At 42.2% G+C, this 26,126-nt stretch overlaps 1 protein-coding gene across 1 annotated transcript in view; it reads left to right on the plus strand.

The window, feature by feature from the left end:
• Positions 1-26,126, plus strand: part of LOC310988494 (tumor necrosis factor receptor superfamily member 14-like) — a 50,288-nt gene that overhangs the window by 16,015 nt on the left and 8,147 nt on the right. The window contains exon 2 of the mRNA XM_083975131.1: positions 14,441-14,560. Coding sequence (XP_083831257.1) covers positions 14,519-14,560 — 42 coding nt within the window. The 5' untranslated portion in view covers positions 14,441-14,518. The remainder of the gene's footprint in view (positions 1-14,440; positions 14,561-26,126) is intronic.

Below are 26,126 nucleotides of genomic sequence, written 5' to 3' on the forward strand. Positions count from 1 at the left end.
TAGACAATGACGTGACAAGAGACAAGGGAAACACGGGGATTATATACACGAGGGAACGAGACACAGGTGGTGCAATCAAACACAGGTGAGAGTCGTGAGACACATGAGGTAATCAAATGGGCAGGAAACTTAACAGGAAGACAGGAATCAGACACTGACTTCAAAGTAAAACAGGAAACAGGAACATAACAGAATGAAAGACAGACTAAGACACACAGGAAAACAGGACAAAATAATACAGGAAATACACCGAGAACATAACACTAAGACAAGACACCAGGATGCAGACCATGACAGTGTTTGCATGTCTCAGACGTTTGATTGACAGATGACAGATCCAATATCAGTGGCTGATGAATCGTGAACAGGGTGACGTATAATTTGTGTGCCTGCATTATCCAATGCGGAAAAAAATACCACACTTTAATCCCGGATTTAATCAAAAATTGAATTTTGCACAAAGTTTGGGCTAGCCTACATCATCTGATAAATGAGTTATTACACTAATGTTAAGACCCACAGTGGGCTAAAATTTTATTTTATTTTCTGTACAGCTTTAAAGCAGATATCAGTGGAATGTTTTTGTTAATATAAGTCCTAAATAGTCCTATTTTCCGTCAGCAATCACTTACATGAAGTATTTCAGCCTAAACACGAGTCTCTCCGTCACTCTGCTCTGCTGTAACCCGAGGAGAAAATTTTCCTTGTGGGATACAAGTGTTATCCAATGAGGAGAGAGAACGGCATGAAGGGCTGTGTGTGCAGCCAAGGGATGCGCGTGAATGTGGTGACGTAGCACGAGGACCAATTGATGCCTGACAAGGGCGGGGGCTGCTAACTCATGGTGCGTTCAAAGAAACTCGTACTTTGTGTTTTTCCTTCCTGTGAAGTCATACCAGTTCGATCTGGTACGAGTTCACGGGTCGGAAGTTACGAGTGGCCGTTATAGGGAACTTTCACAGACAACAGGATGGTAAAAACACGAGCTACGGGTTACCTGGAACGCTACCAAGTCGTAGTTGTGACTTGAAGCTGTAACTTACGGTTTCAAAAGCCTGCCTTGAACGCAGCATTAGCCGAAACGGCCGTGAAGCTGATATCTGCTTTAACTGTTTTCTAAACTTTTTATCTGTGTTTTAACTGTGTTTCTGATTAAATTTGTATCCTTTAAAAGGCAATTTTCCACCATGGTTGTATTTGTATTGTATTGTATTGTATTTGTTTTCACAAAGACCAAAATAAACACACTAAACTAAACTAAACTAAAGATGTATTGTATTGTCTCTGGGTTTTCCGTTATTTCCCACTTAAACTCTGACACAGAGTTTAAGTGTTACCAGTTACCACTTAAACTCTGACACAGAGTTTAAGTGTTACCAGTTACCACTTAAACTCTGACACAGAGTTTAAGTGGTAACTGACTGAACCTAACCTGCTAACTGGCAGGTTTACGTGAAGAAACCCTGAGTCTGATGGAGCTGTCTGACAGGGGCTGTCCTTTACTTCTCAGTCCAACCATGTCTCATTCCATGAGGATTTAACTGAACGGTACCACTTCTCATCACAGTGCGTCATTTGGAAAAACAAAGAAAAACTCCACAAAGGTGACAGACAAAGAAAACTAAATCAAAGGGACGTTTTTTGGATCTATAAACTGCAGGCTACAAAACATCCCGGCTTAAATGAAGATTTAGACTTATCTGTTTTTTTTTTGTGAGCTCTGCTTTTTTCACCCTTGGATTGGCCCTGGTATGTTTTAGTCCATGATTGTATTAATTGTGTCTTTTGTTGCATTGATTGTTGTACCATTTTTTGTCCTACCTTATCCAGGATCTATTGTTGTATTTTTATTATCTGCACCCTTTGTGCATTTGAAATGTATCTATACTGACCATTGTTTTTTCTTTATTCAGCCTTGTTACCTACAGTATGGTTATGGCCAAGCCCCTTCTGCCTGAGTTGTCTGCTGACCACACCCACTCTGGGTCACAGCAATTGAGTGACAACTTGTCATTGGCTAAACATCTGTTTGACTCCCTGATGAAGGCTTGATGCCGAAACCCGTCGTAGTCATTTTAAACATGTCATTGTGACAATGCCAGATTAATGGCATTTTTATTTACTCAAGAGAGTGCCTTAGAGTTTTTCTTTGTTTTTCCACATTTCTCTCCAAAGAGCACCTCTAGATTTGAGAAAGGAGTCCACGTAGTTCTCCTGTGTTGCGGAAACTATGGGCAGTTTATAAACTCCACAGGCCAGCAGCTGACACTGTCACTGTTTCTCAGTGTATAGCCTACCTGTAAGGCAGGTCTGCGAGTGTGCATGTTCTGAGAGCAGAGAGCAGAGTTTATATTACAAACAACCTTTGTCCTTTCAGATTGAGCAAACCAAAGTTATTAAGCATGTTTATACATATCTGGCTGTTGACATGTCTGGACCGATACAGCTTTTCCTTTTGGACCTGGGGTTATAGCTACCGTCATTTTGTTCAGCACAGTGGTACACCAGAGTCCTGTGTTCATCTATTGTGTTAAAATTGTAACTTTTTCATTGATGAAAAACACAGTTATTTTTCTACACAATATTGAATAAAACCATGAAGAATGTACTTCCAAATATTCATGCAGCCTTGTTGCTCCTTCTGTTAAGCAGATGCTGAAAACTGGACCCACAATGCAGACGCGGGAGGCAGATGGCAGGTTAAAGATTTTAATAGCAAAGGCAGACACCCATATAAGACACCCAAATAATCCTGCACAGCCTGGACGTTGCTCAGAGAGGGGCAACATAACTTTGCGTTGAGTCCCCAGACACAGATGTATTTGTTTGTGCAATCCATGGTACCATCAGTTAGCTGTGCATGGGCTCTTACTTCATCACTGGTGTGGGCCCTTGCAGGGTTCCATGTTGTCTCTGGAGCTGTCCAAACAGATTTGTTGGGAAAGATGACCTGTTGGCAATCACTGGCCAGGGGAGGGTATCAGCATTTGTTGCTCTGGAGACAACAAAAAAGTTGAGTCCTGACATAGAGAGAAGTATTGAAACATTTGTCAGCTGCATGAGCATAATACAATGCTCGTAGATGTCTATGATCTCAGGTGGAGGTTTATGCTCCAAAAAACAGTTGTTGAGAAACTGCCTCCAACATGAGGAGCCTTATATGAAGCCATTGCCTGTGCACCTTTCAAGGTCAGTGGTATGGAATCAGGATTACACACCTAGCCCACAGTTACCACTGCCAATAGAGTACATCCCCAGTCCCAGCCGGTGGCTTATACATCTCATCAAATATGGCTGAAATAAGATCTGTTGTACGTCAAAATATCAAATTTGATAGAGTAGTACCTATTTTAAAAAATAAAGTCAGAAAAAATGATGACATAATTTTTCTCAAAGGTCAGTCACACCAGAAGACAGTTCAACCACTCTCCAAAAATTAACATTCCAAAATTATGGAAACACATTGCCCCCCCCCCCCCCCCCCCCCCACTATGTTTACACCTTGCATGTACATTGTACTGATGAATTGTTTGTAGTCAGGGCATCATTGAAAAAGAGAGCTTGCTCTCAATTGGCCTTCCCTGAATAAATAAAGGTAAAAGAAAGAAAGCTCAGGCGACTCTGCTGTGGTGCTTATAAAATAGAAGAGATCAGCTCTTCAATCGAGGTAAATGCTGCTGTGCCGCGGGCGGAAACAGTTCATGATGAATTGCCATGTAATGACAGCAAAGGGCAAGACAGGAATGTTTTGCTTGGCGAAGTGACAGAGTGGCAAGAGCAATTAGGTTAAACCAGATAAGATACAGTGCTATAGTTTCATTACCAGTAGCCTAACACCACTGTGGTTGTTTCTATTGATATGTGGATTTTGATATATTGGAAAGAATGAAGGTATATAATGAGGTGCGAGATGTTGCTGTTTTAGTGGAAGACAGGTTACAAACAATATATTGTACTTACGTTTCAGTATGCAGATGACTCTTCCTGACACGGGAAAAACTGGTTTTGCATTTGGCATCCCTGAATTACATGTTTCTACTAAGAGAAGGACTTCAGGTAATTTATCGGTGCATACAGTTGAGTTGCTGGCAATTAATACTGCACTGCAATGGATCACAATGGAAAAGGGTTATTATTTGTTCTGACTTATGTTTTGTTTTACAGTCTTTAAAGTATTTGAAGTCATCGAGTGCCAGGCAGGATGTACAGTAGTCAATGAAATATATGAAAAAAAGGAATATATTGATCAAGTTTATTTTATAATTTGCATAAAGAATGAAGAATGGAATTTGCTCAGAGGGGGGTAAAGGGCAAGGACATTAGCTGATAAGCTCGCAAAACAGACATTGACTCATGAGATGGTTAGAACTTACTTTTAGCAGGGCAGAGACAAAAAAGTTTATCAAGAGACACATCACTAGAGAAATGCAGTAAGGATGTGATGCATTAAACGATGGAAGACACCTTCATTCAATTCAGTGGGAAGTAGGCATAGTGCAGGGCAGATTGAAGGAGCACTGAAGAGGAAAATACTTTTTTAACCAGGTTGAAGGTTGGTCACACAAGACTCAAGAAGACGCTACATGTAACTAATAAACATCCATCAGGGTTAGCTATGTGATAATATTGATGAATCAGTGGAGTAGCCTATGTTGTTCTTAATTGTCATATATTCGCGAAAGAGAAAGGTTAAAGAGGAGGATTAGTCAAAATTGAGAGAAAGAAGTGGGACTCAAAGATTTGTTAACCAGGGAGGTTGGATAGTTCATCTTTTTTGAAGTAGGGTTCAATGGCCATTTATAGTCTAATATCTGCAGTAGAAAGGTCTCTGCCCCCCCCTAGTGGGGAGAATTTATCAGTTCACTCTGTGACTGTAGTATAAAGTGAATCGATCTCTCTCCTGCCTCAGGTGTGTCAGCGTTTACATGTGAGTTCCTTTTGTCTTTAGACTTCATTGTATTTTGTAAAATGTATGCAAAAAATTGAGAGTTAGGATTTGTTTTAGCCTACCATTTGCTACACTTGATAACCTGAGATATTCTCCGTGTGTATTAGGTTTTATGTAGCCTAGCATGTTTGATTTAAAAATAATCAGCGTTTCTGTCGTCCTCCGTCACACAGACCTGCTCTCACCTGGACATATTAACATACGACACTGGAATAAAGGTCCGGGTATCAAACTACAGCTGGATTGGAGTGGACTTTTCCTAATGTGTCATTGTGACTGGAAGTCAGTGTGATCTTTTACCCAGCTATTGTCCCACGCCATGTGAACCTAGCTGCTCCTTTACCTGTGGAAACTAAAAAGAAGCCGGAACTGACAACTGTCGACGGTAAGTTGTAGGCTATAGCCTATATTTCCCTATACTGTATTTCGCTTTACTGAATAGTTTTTTTTTAAATGTAACTACAGGGTAAAAACTATGCTCTGCGTGTTGTTATGGGGCAGGGGGAAACTCTAGTTGCTAACCTTGTAGGCTATTTCTTGTTCTTTTAACGCATTTAGTTTTTAACTTTTTTCACACAAGCTCGACTGAGACAAAAACAATAGATTTTAACTGCTACATTTTCAATTGCGTTCATTTTTATTATGTTGAAAAACGGGTCATAGCGATCCTAAGTAACACTGTTGTGTGAGTTCATGAAACTACTGCGGTCAAGCCAGCACACAACTAGAAACATTTGGTCAAGCCAGCCCACACGTTGTTTTGCGGTGCGCGCATAGCCTACTGCCTGGGACAGGCCGGGGTTGAAATTCAGCCAGGAAGTTTGGTTTGGAGAGGCCTTTTATCATCCGATCGCACGAAGGACGCAAAGTGGAACCGTAATTTAAATAATTTATTTTCAGTATGATCTAATCACATTAAACACAACACACACAGATTAGTCAGTCAGAGTATAGTGTTGAAGTAGCCTACATGCTCACACTTGTCATGCAACTCAAACACTGTTTTCCTCCTCACTCCTACTGCTGGCATTATCCTGTCCATCTGCATCAACTCCATGACTGACACTGGCCCTGTCAGCTAATAACAACAACAGCAACAATGATAAACTTTACAGCACTTTTGCAAATAATTCAACATGAATACAATATAAAAATCAACAACATGAAAAAAGTGCTTCTCTCTCTCTCTCTCTCTCTCTCTCTCTCTCTCTCTCTCTCTCTCTCTCTCTCTCTCAATTCAATTCAATTCAATTCAAATTCGCTTTATTGGCATGACAGTTAAAAGAACTATGTTGCCAAAGCATTAGTAATCAATGACACAGTACAACTCATGAATATATACAACAATATACAAATAAATAAAAATATACATAAAATGATTTACCCTATGCGTGTGTGAGAGCATGCATGTGTGTGCTGATCAAGTTCTCTCTCTCTCTTATACATAGTCTACATCACATGAAACAAAAAATAAATATGTGTGGTAAGATTGGGCATCATTAGACTGTTGCAAGTTGTTATATACTATATAAAACATACACATATTGTTCTTAAGTGATGAGAGTAACAAATGATAATAAAAAAATAAATTAAAAAAATGATAACAATATTACCGTAAGTGACATCAATAATGGTTCTGATAGTAACAAATGATAATAAAAAGCAACAACAATATTAAATGACATCAATAGTGGTTCTGATCAGCATTCGTGTACTTTTCTAGTATCGTGGCAGAATGTTACATATTGTGCAGCTAATTTAGCAAATTGTGGATCTTCTCCCAGAAATACTTTTAACAGATCGTCACCTGTTTTCCCTTGGTATGATGGATCTGCTGCAGTTATCTTTTGTATGAACACCTCTCTCTCACTTTGGTACAGAGGGCAGGAGAGGAGAAAATGGGCCTCAGTTTCTGTTTCTCCTGAAGAACAGTGTTTACATGTTCTTAGTTCTCTGGGCTTCCACTCTTTCTTATGCCGACCTTTTTCCACCTCTAGTTGATGGTCAGAGAGCCTGTACATTGCCAATGTGTTTTTGTTTGGGATTTTGTACACTTATTAGATATTTAAGCAATATATCACGACAGGCCGTGGTATATGCTCATTATACCACGGCTAAGGGGCGTTGTTCGGCCCGACGCGAAGCGGAGGGACGACAACCCCCTTAGAGTGGTATAATGAGCATATACCACGGACTGGAGTGATATATTGCTTTTATAAAACGGTTACGAATAAAGGCAATATAAAAGAGGGATACGCAATCAATTTCATGTAGTTTTATTCAACCAGAAATACATATTATTCAATAAAATAGCCTCATTGTGAAAAAATAGTCCCACCTCTCCAGACGTTAGCTCCAAGTAGCTCTGCAGCTCGTCTTTTCCTCTGCTTTTTTTCAGGTGAAAGTCACTGCTCAGTCCCCTCTACCGTTGTTAACCCTCCGCAGAGGTGAAACTTCACCTTAAACATGTCAATTCAACTACTTTAGTCCGTTTTTTAACATCGTAAAAACATCAGCTGTCTCTTGCTACGGACTGCAACAGTCCGTTGTCATGGATACATGACAACAACTTCCATTCATACAGTCATACGTGCCTGAGGCGGAGTGATAGCTTAGCTGTGATAAGGCTTTAGAATAGTAGCCGTGGTATATGCTCAATATACCACGGTTAACAGCCAATCAGATTGCCGGATTTCACCTTTCCGTTTTATAATTAAGCAATATATCACGACAGGCCGTGGTATATGCTCATTATACCACGGCTAAGGGGCGTTGTTCGGCCCGACGCGAAGCGGAGGGACGACAACCCCCTTGGAGTGGTATAATGAGCATATACCACGGACTGGAGTGATATATTGCTTTTATAAAACGGTTACGAATAAAGGCAATATAAAAGAGGGATACGCAATCAATTTCATGTAGTTTTATTTAACCAGAAATACATATTATCCAATAAAATAGCCTCACTGTGAAAAAATAGTCCCACCTCTCCAGACGTTAGCTCCAAGTTAGCTCTGCAGCTCGTCTTTTCCTCCGCATTTTTTCAGGTGAAAGTCACTGCTCAGTCCCCTCTACCATTGTTAACCCTCTCCGGAGGTGAAAGTCAACCTTAAACATGTGAATTCAACTACTTTAGTCCGTTTTTTAACATCGTAAAAACATCAGCTGTCTTTTGCTACGGACGGCAACAGTCCGTTGTCATGGATACATGACAACAACTTCCATTCATACCAGTCATACGTGCCTGACGCGGAGTGATAGCCTGCGCTGTGATAAGGTTTTAGAATAGTAGCCGTGGTATATGCTCAATATACCACGGTTAACAACCAATCAGATCGCCGGATTTCACCTTTCCGTTTTATAATGTGCTGGAGAGTATTCTCTATCCAGTGAGCGATAACATTCCAATTTGTTGATGGTTTTAATTTCATTTTTCCAATTGTTAATATAATTTATTTTGTTCTCTTTGTCGATTGATATAAGGTGAGTTTTGGAGAGATTTTGGAGGTCTTCGATTTTGAGGTGGTAGGTTTCTCTGGTGTTACTCAGGGGGTCTGTCTCTGGGCAGAGGCTGTTACAGAGAAAGGCTCTGTGGTTATAGGAGTCAGGATCAGCTTGTGCTAAGTGCACCTGAAACTTAATTGACCTTTTAATCATGTGTAGAGAGAGAGGGAAGTGTCCCAGCTCTGCTCTACATGCATGATTTGGACAGTTTCTATGGACCTTGAGGATTTCTTTGCAGAACTGAAGATTAAATTTCTCTGTGGGTGTTGTGTCCCACGAGGTGTGCCTCTGTGTCATTAGAGGGCCCCACACTTCACTTCCATACATAAGTATGGGTTTTATTATACTGTTAAATAATTTTAGCCAAATTGTAATTGGAGGATTGAATTTGTATAGTGAGCTTTTGATGCTATAGTAGGCTCTGCGTGCCTTATCTGTGAGGGAATTTATTGCTTTGTTAAAGCTACCGGATGCATTGATAATGATGCCGAGATAATTATATTCCATTGTATGCTGAAGTGTGGTCCCTCTTACCCTGAAAACATGTTTGGATTCCTGCAGCCTGGCCTTTTTTTGGAATACCATGACTTTGGTTTTGTCAAGGTTGATATCTACAGCCCAGTTTTTACAGAACGTCTCCAGCAGAGAGAGGTTCTGCTGTAGACCATGTTCTGTTGGGGATAGTAGAACCAGGTCATCTGCATACATGAGGAATTTGATTTCTTTGCCTTGTAGATCTAATCCTGGGCTTGGGGACTGTTCAAGAAGAGTGGCCAATTTATTGATATAAATATTGAACAGAGTAGGAGACAGGTTGCATCCCTGATGCACTCCTTTTCCTTGTTTGAAGAACTCTGTTCTGTTGTTTCCAATTTTAACACAGCACTGGTTGTCAGAATATTTGGATTTGATTAGATCATATATTTTACCCCCAATTCCATATTGGAGAAGTTGTAAAAATAACCCGTTGTGCCAAATTGAGTCAAAAGCCTTTTTTAGATCTACAAAGCATGCAAATATCTTTCCTTTGTGTTTTCTGTGAACATGGTGTTGGATGAGTGTATGAAGAGTGTATATGTGGTCAGATGTTTGGTGTTTGGGTAAAAAGCCAATCTGGCTTTTAGACAGAATATTATGTTCAGTAAGATAAGTGATTAATCTAGAGTTAAGGATGCTACAGAAGAGTTTACTCAGGTTGCTGTTAACACAGATGCCTCTGTAGTTATTGGGGTTATACCTGTCTCCATTTTTAAATATAGGAGAAATGAGACCTTTATTCCAAACACTGGGGTAATATCCAGTGGCCAACACCAGGTTGAAGTGTTTTTGCATGGCAAGTTGGAGTTCTAAGTTACTGTGTTTCAGCATCTCTGAGTTAATGCTGTCTATACCGCAAGCTTTTCCATTTTTAAGGGTTTTGATTTTGTGCTGTATTTCTTTAATGGTGATGGGGTAGTCAAGGGCACATTGGTTGTCCTTCACTGTCCTTTCTAGTTCTTTCAGTTTGTCTACTGTTAAAATTTGGTTATGATTCAGACCGTGACACTCTGGATTTCTATAGAGGTCATCAAAGTAATCTTTCCAGATTTTGCCATTTTGAATTGGGTTGGTCTCTGTACGTGGGTTTCTGTTGATGTTTTTCCATATTTTCCAAAAGGTGTTGTCATTTATGGCTTTTTCAATTTTGTTGAGTTCTCCCTCCATATAATGCATTTTTTTCACACTAAGGAGTTTTTTGTATTCTTTCAGGGCTTGAACATATTCAAGTCGTCCTGGTAGGTCATTTGGGTTCCTGTGTTTTCTGTTTGACAGTTTCCTCAGGTTTTGTCTGGATACAGCACATTCTTTATCAAACCAACGCTCTTTTTGTTTCATGCTGGATTTTTTAGTTTGTGAGATTTTTAATTTAGATTCTTTTGCCAAATGAATAAATATTGTGTTTAAGTGATGTGTGGCCAGATTTATGTTTTCTCTTTCAGGCTGATACTGGGTGTTGAGAAAAGTATCCAGCATGTTCTGAATTTGAGCAGAGTCTAGCGCAGCGGTATAGGCAGCAGTGCTCTCTTCTGTCCACTTGTATCTCCTTGGTAAAGGAAACAGCCTTGGCTCAGGATTTGGATTTACGGTGGTTGACAATGACTTTTTCAGAAATAAGGTTATCTGGCTATGGTCCGAAAAGGGCTGTAGTGGTGATACAGTGAATGCATTTATATATTGTGGTTCAATGTCAGTAATGGCATAATCTACCACACTGCTACCTAACACAGAGCATTGTGTGAGTCTGCCCAGAGAGTCTCCTCTGATTCTGCCATTAACAATGTACAGACCTAAACCTTTACACACTTGTAGTACCTGTTTGCCAGTTTTGTTAACCGTGTTATCATAGCTTTGTCTTTGTGTATTTATGCAGGTCTGGTACAAAGGGGGGTATTTGAAAATATGTTTGTTTCCTTCGTAGTTAATGAAGTCTGGCTCTCTACCAGTTCTGGCATTAAGATCACCACATATTAAGATTGATCCTAAACTTTGGTAGAAGGAAATTTCCTTCTGGAGTTCCTCAAAAACCTCCTCTGCATAATAGGGGGAGTTTGAGGGTGGGATATATATTGCGCATAGATAGACATCTCTGTTGTTTTCTAGAATATTTGAGTGAATTTTGATCCAAATGTGATTTGTACCTTTTTTAACTGGTGAGATGTAATCTTTCCCCTTTGTACCATATGAGTAAACCACCTGAATCTCTACCATTCTTAATATGTTTGTGTTTTACAGAGGGTATAATAAGTTCTATATAATCGTTTGGACAGTTAGATTGATTTTGGTTTTGATTCCAAGTTTCATTCAGTATCATTAAATCTACATTTCTAATATTTTTCAGAAAGTCAGGGTTTGTTGATTTCAAACCAAAAACTGAAGAGCATATGCCCTGAATGTTCCAGCTACTTATTGAAAAAGATGCTATTTTCTTTATCTTAACAGAATCGTGTACCACTTGAAAAAATATCCGATCTACAAGCAAAAACAAATGTAATGTGATAAAAAAAAAAAAAAAAAATTAAATATGTTAAATGTTAAGTGATTATGAATTATTCAGTGTTGTATATTCTATTAGCTCAGTAATTTAGTATAGAGTAGTGCTGCAATGTCTCTTATCTGTTTTAGACTCAGTTCAGTGGGTGAGGTGTTGAGTCTGGCGGCTGCAGCATCGTAACTGTCTCTCTGAGCTGGAGGCTGGATCTGAGTCTGGGCTGGCTGCTGCTTCCACTGCTGCTGCTGCTGCTGCTGCCAACTGGGGTAGTGTGGTGCAGTTGGGTGGTGGTCTTGAGCTGGTGGGGTTGAGGTGTACAGCAGTGGGGTGGCGCTGGGTCCATGAAGAGGTGGGGGTAGAGGGGGGAAGTAGTGTGGTACTGTGGGATGGTGGTCCTGAACAGGTGGGGCTGAGGTGTACAGTGGCAGGGTGGTGCTGGGTTTCTGAAGAGGTGGGGTTGAGGCAGGTCTGAATCTCCGTGAAGAGCTCTGGCCATTGTTGGTGGTGTCTCTAGTGTGCTGGGACCTTCTGTGGAGGTTCTGGTGGTTGGGTGTGCTCTTGTTGGTGATGTGAGATGTTGATCTGGTGCGGTTGAGAGCTGTGTCTTTAATGTCTTTAATGAACAGCCGCACGCCGCTCTGGTTTAGATGCAGGCTATCATACAGGTGCTGGTGGAGGATCTCTGCATGATGTGCCATATGAACATTTGGTATTCCCATGCAGGCTTTGGATATTTCAGCATTAATTTTGTTGATCTCATGCTGAGGGACATCTCTTCTGGGTAACAGGGTGGATATGGTTATCCTGGCTGTGGGGGCTGCTGAGGTTGCTTTCTCTGCCACCTGTTGCAGTGAGTGACTTATGTCCTTTTTGTGTGTGAGGTCATTAGTCCCAGTGTGAATCAGAATGTGTTTCACACCCTGGAGGTCTGTAGTGGCCAGCTTCGTCATAGCCTCTGAGGTGGTGGGACTCCAAATCATCTTGGATCTTCTGCCTGGGAAGAGACGTTTCATATTGATGTACTTTCCATTGGAATCACACAGAAATATTATTTCTGTGTGGTTTTGTGAAGCAGGTTCTGGTCTCCTTCTCTGGGACCCCTGGTCTGTGGTGCCCAGAGGGAAGAGGGGAGGGGGCATTTGGGGGCTAGAGGCTGAAGATGTCTGGGTGGCAGACCCAGTCTCCTGGTGTAGGGGCTGCTGGATCTCCTGATCCAGGGGCTGCCGGGTCTCCTGTTGCAGGGGCTGCTGGATCTCCTGATCCAGGGGCTGCCGGGTCTCCTGTTGCAGGGGCTGCTGGATCTCCTGATCCAGGGGCTGCCGGGTCTCCTGTTGCAGGGGCTGCTGGATCTCCTGATCCAGGGGCTGCCGGGTCTCCTGTTGCAGGGGCTGCTGGATCTCCTGATCCAGGGGCTGCCGGGTCTCCTGTTGCAGGGGCTGCTGGATCTCCTGATCCAGGGGCTGCCGGGTCTCCTGTTGCAGGGGCTGCTGGATCTCCTGATCCAACCGTGTTGCACTGGAGTGGTGGGTCGATGTTAGCTCCTCTATCACTCTTTTGAGTGTTTCTCTCAGTGAACGGTTGTCTTCTTCCAGTTCTCGAACAGCTTGCTGGAGTTCATCTATCTGGTGTCTCTGTTGTTGAACTGTGGAGTACATCTCCTTCACTCCTAAATGGCTGTCATCAGACCTCTGAAGATCGCTCAGTGTCTTCTCTCTGAATTCTATGAACTCTCTCTCAAGTATTGAGATACCTTCCTTCATGACTCTGAGATTGCTGGAGAGTTTGGGTGATTCAGAGTATGGTGTAGGTGGATGTCTGCTGAAGATGGGCGACCTGGTCTGAAGCTCTTGTGGAGGAGGGGGAGAGATTTTTGATGTTGCCACAGTTTTCAGTGTTGGGAAGCTGTTCTCAAAGTTGTCTAAACTGTTCTCAGATCCCTGGATCATAACTGTTCCATTGTGGTATATGTTCACAGTTAAGATGGGACTTGAGCGGTCTGCATCTTCGTAGGCAGTAATCTGTCTGCGTTTACTTATCCCATTCTTCTTAATGTGAGTAAACTGCTCACATATTGCTGTGTGCCAATTTTCAGGATGGTGAGTGAAGAACAATAGGTTGCATTGTACCTTGTGGTTGTTCTTCTTGCTGAAGTCTGCTACCAGTGTTTCTGGATTGGCACGTAGCATATTCATTTTGAAGTCTTTCTTCTGCTGTGCTGTAGTGACTTTTGCGGGGTATTGTATTTCACCGCCAGTGATCTGTCCCGGTTGTCTCTGTGTTGCTACAGTAGATGTGTCTGTAGATAAGTTCATCAGTTGCTGTTGCTCAGCTGTTTCTTCACAGTGTTCCATTATCATGGAGGGTTTCAACTGACAGTTGGTTCACTGTTTTCTCAGCAGTTATCTTGACAGAGATACCTTATTTCCCAGACCTGGTCCTGGTGATGTTCTCAAAACGTTGCCAGTCCAGTTGTGATAGGAAAATCTTCTTTCTTTTGAGGTTTTCCTCGATGTAGATTTTCTTCAGACCTTTGTTGTTGTTGTTGTTGTTGCTAGCCAACTGTCAGATGCACAGCAACAGAGTTCTTTTCCTCCAGCTAGCCAGGTAGCAACTTCTTTTGGTAGAAAAAAAACTATGTAAAAATCGTAGAAAAGTCTGGTTTTCTTCTTCAAGTGGTTGAGTGTGCCTTCCAACCACTTTATGTTTGTAAATTTGCTTTGTAAATCAGATATTTCAAAGTGAAAACACGATAAAAAGTGAAAAATTTCAGGAGCTCATATCTTTTTCCTCTCTCTCTCTCTCTCTCTCTCTCTCTCTCACACACACACACACACACACACACACACACACACACACACACACACACACACACACACACACACACACACACACACACACTTGCCAATACTGCCCCCCTGTAACTCAGATGATACTACTTTCTGTTTCCAGATGTTCTCCAGGTTTTAAAACTCACCTCATCCCAGATCTCAGTGACATGGTGTCTACAGAGCAAGAAAACAACAAAGCTGCCACTTAAGATGACGTCTAGTAGAAATCATCTGACAGCTGCTACTTTGCTGGTAAAGTAGTTTATTGCTGATCAATACAAAGCCTGTGTTCACTGTGTAGTAGAGTAAATGTCATGCTGCTGCTCCTTTGCATTGTTGAAACATTTGTCTTTTCTTTTCTTTGACTCTGTCACTCAATCCATACTAATCCATATGATTATCTTTAGTTACAACTTTGTTATGTAGGTTTTATATTGGACCAAAGCCAAAGGGGTTTTGTCTATAGCAGATCAAACTGTGTTTTTTCTTTGCATGTAAAGCAGAGTTGTGAGATCACAACAAGGCCTCAAGGTCAAAGTTCACTGACACAAAATACTTTGTTGTTCTTCACAGATACTTATGATGAGAGTCTTCAGAGGAAACACACTCACATGTCATCAAGCAGAGTATCAGATAGGAAGTGAATGTTGTCCCATGTGTCCAGCTGGTAAGATCCAACTGAATGACATCACTTTGCTGTGACTTGTGCCATTCATGTGAAAGTGAGACATGTCAGTGAAGGACCTGTAAAAGGTGGAATTGGCTTCATGACAGCACTAAGAGTAAAACTGTAGTAGACATAGTCCAAGTCTGTTTTACAATCATCACCTTCAAAATTACAGTTTCATACATTAGAAACATGTTACATGAAATTAAATTGTTTTTAATTTTTCAACAGGAAGTAGAGTTAAAACAGACTGCACTGAGTTCAGGAGTACATCGTGTCTGCCCTGTCTTGATGGAACATTTATGAGTCATCCAACTGGACTTAAACAATGTTTAACCTGCACAGACTGTGATTCAGGTAAATATCTGTTCATATGTTTTCGTTTTTAGAACCTTAGGTTTAAGATTTAAAAAAGTAGGAATAATACTGATAGTCACATAAAGCCATACACTGTGTGGAGAATGATACGCCCCCCCTTACACACACACACACACACACACACACACACACACACACACACACACACACACACACACACACACACACACACACACACACACACACACACACACACATCCCATAGTGAGTGACTAATCAGTGATACAGCTTTAAAAAAGGTGCTTATGTGTCACGGTGTTATAAGTTCAATCCATATTACCAGATACATACAGATCTAGTTTCTAAACATGTAACCTGTGTGTGTGTTCACAGGTCCTGGTGTGAGGATAAAGAGTTTATGTACAACAATATCTGATAGAATTTGTGAACCACTGGAAGGATACTACTGCATACACACTGTCCCTGAAGGTAACACCTGTCTGGCAGCAAGGAAACACACAAGATGTCGTCCAGGACAGTACATCAGTGAAAAAGGTTGGTTTACTTGTTCTTCAACATCATACTGAGCACCACAACAAGTCACCATGTCAGATATGCTCCACCATCACTTTCACATTGGGTCTATTCAGTGTGAACTGCTCATGAGAAATGGTGTGAAAATTGAGTGAGTTTGTGTTTTCAAGTTGTGTCCATTTCAAAACTGTGTAAAGTTGTCAGTTAATGTGGGAGAGATGGAAATCAGTAAGTTCATCCTGAGGAGATTAGAAAATAATGAAACTGTAACATTGTCTTCACATGAACCTTTAATATTGTTGCTTCACTAAAGACTCCAGCCACATGTCGGGCCTTTGGCGCAGATACCAAGTTGATGTGTTAAAGTTTTTGGTTCCACAGAAACTACAGTTTCTGTAACGTACAGAACAACTAGATGATCAACATCTAGTTGTTTACTGTCAGGAGTATATCATACCTGATGCTTCAATACTTGTATGAAGAATCAAAGTTAATAACCATTACACTATTTCAGTGTGGGGTCATGTCACTGTACATTCAGCATCATGTAAACTCAACCAATATACATTCACTAAACCACAGTAGTTGGTTTGTTCATGAAACTGATGTAATTTCTCCTTTACACTGAATTAAAATCCTTCTTGTTTTGCTCTTATGAGAAAAAAAGCTGCAGCAGAGTTCATCAAATATTAAAGAACGAACAGTCACTTTGATTTTCAGTTACCAGTGTTTTTAATCTGCAGAGTATCAGAATGGTCTGATGAAATGTAATGATATACTGTAAAAACATATATAAAATCATATAAACACGGATTCTGTCACGATACATTATTACTGTAACTAGTTTCAATGTGTGTTATTTATGTTTGTACAGGAACAATCTCCACAGACACTGAGTGCTCTGACTGCAGTGAGGGAACATTTTCTGATGGGACATTTATGTCTTGTCGACCACACACACAGTGAGTGACACTTCACATCACACACAGACACAAGGTTTCTAACAGCTGCAGTGAATGTGTGGTTTCTGTACATTTACCTGTCAAAATGTCTCTGTCATTCCAGATGTGAATCAGGAAGACAACTGATAAAACCAGGAACTACTGAGAGTGATGCTGAATGTGAAGAAGAGGAGAGTTCAAATGTGCCGGTGATAGTGGGTGGGGTGTTGGGTGTGATGGGTGTGATGGGTGTGATGGCCATTGCTGTACTGGTTTACCTTTTCATAAGGAAATGGAAACAAGGTAAGATCTGTGTGCAGTCAAAGAAAGTGTTATGGTTTACAGTAATAGATCATTCTGCCAGGTGATGATATTGATTAAGATGTTTTCATTTCATTTCATATGTCATGTAGGCGTTTTGTCATCGTCCGGGGAAGAAAAAGAATCCCTCGGGTATTACTCCCTTTCGAAAGCTGTATATTCACTTAAGTTGATTACAATACTTGTGATACTTGTCAAATTCAATAATTTCATGTCTGTATTGTTATTTCACCAAATAGGGAAACAGACCTAATGGACCAGGAATACTGATGATGCCACTAGCAACACCATCTGCAGGTAAGTCAGCCTTATAATCTTCCTTGTGTTCTCTGTTACGGACTGAGCTGACGTCTCAGGGATTTCTGCTGTTAATGGACATATTTCTCTCCTCAGTTATAGGGACAACACTGAAACAATAGAGAGGCAGTGTCTGTTCACTGCAGAGTAAATGTGCTCCAGGATCCAGTTATAATCCAGTAGGATGCTGGCACATTGTCTTTGCAAGGGACAGAATTAAAGCTACTGAAATACAGGGAGGAGCAGACTGAGGTTACCAGTGCCCACCTGTGAAATAAAACTTGCCTGATGACGGTTGCCCTGTTCTTGTGCAATAACTAATTTCAAAGACAAAGCAAGTGGATGTTTCCAAAATAATAATTTGTGTTATTCATAATGTTGCGCTTCATCAGGTTCATTAAAAGCTACACAGAGAGAAGCACAAAGTTAAACACATTGCACTTCCCATACTGTATGAAATGCTTTGGCTTTATATGGGTTAAGTAGATTGTTACTACCTCAGGCACTTGGTTAGACAGTGCTTATAAACAGTTTTTTGTTTTTATTGTTTGTATCCTTATGAAAGCCAAAATAATCAAGCTCACATTGTCCTGACTTTGATCTCTGAGAACCCAAAAACTGTGTCACCACACTGATGTAGCCTAAGTTTCATTCAATGAGTGGAAAAAATAATTTCTTATTTTTCTATGGGTTGAGTTTATTTAGTTCACCTGATGGCGGGCAGACACACACCAAAGACATTACTGTCTTTGCACACACCACTTTGTGGGTGTGTCACTGTCTCTTTGCCCTGTGTTTTGCCTAGCAGGCGGGTAGGCAGAGGTGTTTTACACAGCAGATGGTTTTGTGCACTCAGATGTTCTCACATTTTTGATTAACTAACATGAAACAGGTTTTGTAAAATGTTTGTCTGAAATAAAGAGATGGAGAGATTCAGATAGGCTATATGATGTTTAATTGTGTTTTGAATTTGTAAAAAATGAATACAGATCCAACCTGTACACAAGAATAAGCACTGTGTGTCTTCATTGTTGCTGCATTATATCTGTTCCAACAGAACTGTATTTGAAACGTGGTCCAACAATGTTGGACCCGTAACATTGCATATCATGTCATAGGATGCTTCTGTCTGTCTCAGCTCAGAGTATGTAACCTTGACAGATGATATACAACTCACAAAACTGTATTAAATCTGTCACCTCATTTACTCTGAGCGACCTCATTCATTCATCTCATGCCGGTGAGTGCTGTGGATCTTAACAAGACAGAAAGACAAGGTTTGATGATGTGTTTGTGTAAATGAGAATTGCCACAACACTAAAACAAGAGCGTAGACTAACAAAATTCTATAGTTAAAAAAAGAGAGAAATCTTTAAAACTTGTTAATGACTCAAGAACAATTACAGAAACATTACAAAATTCTCCCACTTCTCAGAATAACAAGTCAGGGGATTATAATAATGATGCAATAGGCTATATGCCGCTGGCTGAAATCCAGGAAGTAGTGGTACTTCCTGGTTGGTACTACCTGAATTTCAGCCAGCTCCTTTATTTCCTGTTGTACATGATTGGCCAAACTGATTAATCCCGGTGTGTCTGACCTCAAAACAATAATCAGACACACCTGGCTGGCTGAAATTCAGGTAGTACCAACCAGGAAGTACCACTACTTCCTGGATTTCAGCCAGCGGCATATAGCCTTTACTTGTGCCCTTTTTTTCAATAGTTGATACATTTAAATAAAAATAAAGGAATCAGAACAGTAACTTGATAGGCTACTTTTAAAGGAGTAATCAGTAATTTAAATATAGAGTAATTTGCCTAACACTGCTTCTAGATCCTTGTTTTTCCACCATGCATCATCAAATTATGTGTTTGACATGAAGTCTTTGCTCTTGTATGTGTAATTGACTATAAGACTAAAATGCATAATCTCCCCAGGATTTAAGGCCTGGGTGGAAACGCAGATGACAATGGGCCACGTGAAAGAAAATCCTGTGATAATGAGAGAAAACAACAGAAGTAGTAAAAATAACTCAATTTATTTTACACAGAACAATGGAATCAAATAAAATCAAATTGTGCAAAGTGCATTGTTCATACTGCATATAAGACTTAACCCCACCCCCACCCTTAGATTATAGCATCATGTTACAGAGAGCTTACTTTACAAATCATCCCATGATATTAGTTATTCATGAGCTGCTTTTACTTATTTTAGTGCATCAATTCTATTCACTTTAATGACTATTTGTTCAATACTGACTTTCAATACACTGACAGTATAGTTATACTGTCATATAGTTGATAAACTGTAGTTATGGCTTTCAGCAATGAGGCATTTTCTAATCATGTGCTCTCCTCTTTAACTTGGACCAATTTGAGGAAATGAATTAAGGGTGCAATTTTCCTAAATTCAAAGAACAGAGAATAAAAGTGAACAGATTTCTGACATTGTAAGATACACTGGTAGACTAATTAATGTGCAATATGGTGAAATGTTTTGAAAGCTTTGAGTCCATCATGGCTGACCATCCATGTGGAGTGTGGTTGGTGATATCTGGCAGGTTAGAAAATTCCTTAAGTTCTCATCAGTTCATAAAGTAAACTACCTGACATAAATCTGTGTGTATTATTCATTATAAAACTACCGAGTAAACACTTGGGAGACAAGATGGCTTAGGACAAACCAAGAAATAAACTTCAAAAGAGTTGTTTTCTGATTTGTGCCAGTTAATGACAAAGACGTGGCACCACTGAAGAACCAGTTGGACCTGTCGACCTTCAGCAGCACCTCCACCGGGTAGTGGTCACTGACCTCCAGCGCCTGAGCAGAAACCAGGAGAACGTTAACAAACCTCAGCAGATCAAGAACAGATTCATAAATAGACTCAGGGATTTACAGTAACTGGGTTTGTGAGTTCAGTAAGTCACACATTACTGTAGCTGTGTCTCAACACGGGCTGCATCCTTAAAGGCAGACTGCACAAGGCTGTTGCATTTCAACAAAAACAACTTTTCTGGAAATGAAGATTTAAATGCTCAAGGTAAGGCAGATCCCAGGGTCCATCATGAGCTGGTAATAAAACTACAATAACAGTAGATAACACTGACACAAAGGCCAGAAACACGGATGTATGGTATGTGTGTGTAGCTGTTAACAGGTCAGTAGACACACTGTCAATGTGCCATGTAAGGAAATGCGTGCCCCATGCTTTACAGCTGTGTTATATGATCTAGAGTTGGTATCTTTTATTTTTAATGTGTGATAAAAACACACAAGAAAACATGCTGATATATTAGCATCATACTTGCACCATCATTTTATATAATTTCTTATCAATGTCTCAGCTAAATCTGAATATGTCACAAACATCAATTAATTGTCTATAACACTTGTCCACGATGGGCCATGCCCGTGGGGGAATGGAGCAACTCCCAGCTGACATGGGGCAAGGGCAGCCTTGTCCAAGGTGTACCCACTGTAAGTGTCATCAGTCACATAAGTGAGAATGTCTTTGAACATAGGGAGGAAGCTGAAGAAAATGCAGGCAGTGGGAGAATATGCAAGGTCCACACAGAAAGTCTAGGCCCAGGGGATTGAACCTATAACTTTCTTGCTGTGAGGCAAGAAGGTAGAAAGACAGAGCCAGCAGTAGATGCCCCACCATCACTGTTCTCAGCTTGATTTCCAGCTCAGTTAGACAGCTAATCCTCTAAGCCATCCAATTTATTTCAATGTGACCATCAAGCTCTGTCATCGCAATAAAGGCCACAGTCTCCATTAGATGCAGCCCATGAACTGACACACAGCTATTGAAACATGTAGTCATGTTACCTGCTCCTCCGTGAGGTGGTACTCTGTTTGGAAGTTAAACGTTTTGGCTGAAAGAGGCACAAGTGCTCCGGCAAATCTTTCCCCATGCACAACAATCCTGTTGTAGGACATAGAACAGACAAAGTCAACACACGTTTCAGTTACAGTCGTGTTACACCAGAATTAAAACATCAGTGGAGCTGCTGGGATCAGTGGCTGCTCCCGGGCAAAGTTCAGCTTTAGTGAAATATACACTGACTGGAATAAAGCAGCTGGATTGGAGTAGACTTCTCCTGGTCTCATTGCTTCTAGAAATCAGCACCTTTTACGATTTTGAATATAACCAGTCCTTCCCAAAACTACCCAGTGAAGCCCATATTTCCGAGGCGACTGTGAAGTAGCCTGAAAGGCCTACGCAGATGTGTCGTATGAGCGATGGTAAGTCGTTGCAACAGAAATCCACGCTGTTAATTTGTTAAACTACAATATAAAGAACTGGTCTCGGTTTGTTGTTATAGCGCAAGTGAAAACTCTCGGCGCTTCTTAATGTTAAGGTTCATAAAACTGCTCAGCACAATCTTGTTTTCTTCGTTGGTTGTAATGTCTCTGCTACGTCCGCTGTTGTTCAGTGAGTGTTTTGTCTCAGTCAGTAACAGGGGACAGCAGTCAGCCTGAGGCTGCTGCTGTCAAACCTGCGCAGCTTCTTCTGACAGAAATAATGAAGAAAGGTTAAAGGTATACAGAAAAGAAAATTGAATTTGAGCCCACTTTGGGTCATAAAATTAATGTGATAACTCATCTTTTAGACGATGTAGGCCAAACTTTGTGCAAAATTCTATTTTTGAGTAAATCCGGGATGAAAGTGTGTATTTTTTTTCCGGCATTGGATAATGCAGGCGCACGGATTATACGTCAGCCTGTACACGATTCACTAGCCACTGATATTGGATCCGTCATCCGTCATTCAAACGTCTGAGACACGCACACACACACGGAGCTCGGTCTCACCCCAAGCTTTGAATATCCCGCCCGCTCGATAACGACCAATCAAATTCGTTTTCCTCACTCGGGTAAACTCGTGTTGCAGCTCGTGACAACTCGGCGCGACAAACAGGACAAACGGCCATTTCTGTACACCTTTAAACGGGTCATTCCATGAAATCGGTAACTTTTCAACTTTGAAAAGTTAAAATTTAAACTGTATTTAATTGCTGTTTTTTTAAGTAGCCAAAGAAAGTTTAAAATGACAAGAAATGATGTTGTGCCATCTCAGGCTGTGAAATTCCATATTTTATTACAGTTTTAATGTTTTCCTAATCTTGTCAACCCTGTTACCGACAATAACTTTACAATATAGGCTACAGTATTTCTAATTAGAGTTTATTGAGAATTTTTTCTATAGGCTATATAGTCTATTTTTAATTATAATGGTAACAGTTGAAATACCATTGTAGCCGAGCGTTCTGGGTTCGCCTATACTGTAGTGATGTAGAAAACAATAAACGGGACATGAGACAAGATAGCGTGTCCAGTAGCAGCTCCGCTCACTTTATTCCTCCAGACCGAGACACCTAAACACACCAGCGGTAAACCCCGCGAACTTATTTCCGCCCTACGGCAACTCAGAGGGACACACCTCCTTTTCACACATAAACACAGAACAGTCTGTTACACACGTCCCACCCTCAATAAGAAACGTCCACGTTTCACTTAAAACAGAACCAGGGACAAAACAACCCCATCTGTAAAAAAAATAAAAAAAAACACATGGGGAGAATACCCCCAAAACTTCCTATTACCTGTAATTCCAAAAGGACCAGAATATAGTAAATACAGATAATTAAAATATACAACTACAATTACCTGGACTGTAAACCTTCTAAGCAGTGGTTAAGTGTAAACTATACTGTCACCCTGCAACAAGTGGTCCAAACGTACACATGTACAAATACTGCTAAACATTCATGCAACACCTGGAGGCTATACACATGAAACCTAGCCTGAAAGAAAATTAACAAAAACTTTTTTTTTTTTTTTTTTTTTTTTTTTAGCGTGAAAGGCTTAATTGCATTGCCCAGCCCAGAACACAGTAACTTCAAAACATGACAAAGTCCTGCAAATGGGACGGAGGTCGCACCACTCTCCCCCTGCGAGACCGTCCAGATCTGAGCTCCGGCAAGTTCCCACACAGTCCATTGTCCAACTCACCAGCCTGAGGTTGATCCCCGCTTTGTGGGAGCTGGTGAACTGGTGAAGACTCGACTGCAGGAGGAGACATGAAGGCCACAGGTGTGGCAGGAACAGTCTGTGCAGGCAATGGCAGAGTGTATGGTTTCAGTCTGTCATGATGAACCACCTGCGCCCGCTCCATCGGGTCGAGGGGGTTGATGATGCGATATGTTAGTGCAGCTTCTCCACCAGAAACCAGCACTTGCACGACCCGATATGGGCCCTTCCAGTGCGGTGCCAGCTTCATACGGCTTTCCGTTGGATTATTCAGCCACACCAGCACACCTACACCATAGGGACGGTGGCAGCTACTCTCATCATAGTACAGTTTCTGTCTCTCATGAGCCTCTGCAGAGTTAAGCCTGGCTGTGCTGAAGGCTGACTCCAGCCGCTCTGCAATGGTGGATGCATAATCCATCTGGGACCCAGTGCCCCGGGAGTCCCATGCACTAGTGGGCACCAGCACGTCCGCAGGAACCCGTGCCTCACGTCCGTGCATGAGGTAGAAGGGGGTGAACCGGGTGCTGGCATGTTTAGAGGTGTTATATGCAAAGGCAGCTTGCTTCACATAAGTGTCCCATTCACCCCCATGAGAAAGCAACATCTTAGCCAGCTGATCGATCAAAGTCCGGTTGTGACGCTCCACCATGCCGTCAGATTTTGGATTATAGGCAGTGGTGCGCGTCTTCTTAATCCCCAGCCACTGACAGAGGCTCTGAATCACCTCAGCTTCGAACTGACGGCCCTGGTCACTATGCAGGATTTCAGGGACACCATGCACCAACACATAATCCTCAAAAAGACAGCGTGCGACTGTGTGTGCTGTCTGATTCGGTAAAGCATACAGGGCAACAAACTTAGTAAAGTAGTCCTCCACAACTAAGATGTACCTGTTCCCCCGAGAAGTCATGGGTAGCTCCAGGATGTCTGCGGCCACCCTCTGCAGAGGACGGTCAACTTGGGCCCCTCCCATGGGAGCCCTCGGCCCTGGAACTGGGCGTCTGCGAGTCTGACAGGCCCTGCATTGCTCACACCACTGTCTTATGTCTCTCAACATGAAGGGCCAGTAGCAGGATTGCCTGGCCTTTTCCCACACACGTTCAGCGGAAAAGTGTGCAGCCGCTGGCCCCCCATGTAACTGCTGAAGGAGCTCCGGCACCATGGCTGCAGGAACAACAGTCTGAATTCGCTTCTCCCCCGTGGTTTCAGGCAACGCCGTGCGGCACAGCAGCCCCTCCATCACAGAGAGACGGTGAAACTCAGTCCATAGCTTCCTCAAGCTGGCAGAGGACTCCCTGGGGAGTCTACGAGGCCGCCGCACCATGCCCTGCTCCAACCAGGTCAACACAGTGCTAATGTCAGGGTCTTCACGCTGTAGTGACTGCAATTCAGCTCCACTACCACAGAGTGAATAAACAGGAACGGGCTCCGTTTGTGCCCCGTCTGCAGGCAGAGAGTGATCAGATGCCTCCACTGAGGCCACAGTGTACAGTCCAGCTGCAGGAGCATTTGGCTCGACCGGGTCAGGGGACACGGGCCGGCGGGACAGAGCATCAGCATTTTTGTGGCGGGAGCCATCCTTGTGAACCATGAACCAGTCAAACGGGTCCAACTCCAGCACCCACCTACTTCTTCGTCCCGTAGGGTCATTATCAATAGCCATGCGCCTGAGGCCCAGCAGAGGGCGATGATCAGTGATGATGGAGAATTTAGACAGTCCGACATAGTGTTTGAACTCACGCACTGCCCACACCACAGCCCATAATTCCCTGTCGAAGGTGGACCATCTCTTCTGTGTGTGTGTGAGGGCCTGGCTGGCGTAAGCTATCACCTTCTCACAACCCTCTTCGTCCTGCGCCAGCACTGCCCCAACAGAGTCTTTAGAGGCGTCGGTGTACACCTTGAAAGGAAGTGCAAAGTTAGGTAGCGTAACCACCGGAGAGGAAGTAAGCACTTGCTTGAGGTAGGTGAACGCCGCCTCGCACTCAGCTGACCACTCAAAGGGCACATTCTTCCCTGCCAGCCGGTTCAGTGGCGCAGCGTGCTGGGAGAAACCACGCACAAATCTCCTATAATAGGAGCATAGACCCACAAAGGCCCTGACCTCTGACGGGGTGCGGGGGGTTGGCCAAGTTCTCACCTTATCAGTGTTCCGTGGGTCTGGCTGGAGACCATCCCTGGAGACCACATGGCCCAGGAACACAACATGGTCCCTGGCAAAGTGGCACTTCCTGGGATTCAACTTCAGGCCCGCCCGTTGGATCCTGGAGAGGACTTCATCCAAATGAAGGAGGTGTTCTGTGAATGTACGGCTGTAAATCAGTATATCATCCAAATATACCATACAAATGTGCCACGGCAGGCCCCTCAGGATGAGCTCCATCATGCGTTGAAACGTGGCTGGAGAATTTGTCAGACCCATAGGCATAGCCCGCCACTGATACAGGCCCCGGCCGGTCGTGAAAGCTGTTTTCTCGCGGTCCTCCTCAGCCACTTCTACCTGCCAGTAGCCATTCGAAAAGTCAAGTGTGCTGAACCAGACCGAACCAGCCAGGGCATCCAGGCTATCATCCACTCGCGGGAGGGGGTGTGAGTCTTTGATCGTCACTGCGTTCAGACGACGATAATCAATGCAGAACCGCCACTGTCCCCCTTTCTTCTTCACAAGCACCACTGGAGATGCCCAGGGGCTAC

The sequence above is a fragment of the Trachurus trachurus genome, assembly GCF_905171665.1.
Source record: "Trachurus trachurus genome assembly, chromosome: 7".
Taxonomy (NCBI): Eukaryota; Metazoa; Chordata; class Actinopteri; order Carangiformes; family Carangidae; genus Trachurus; species Trachurus trachurus.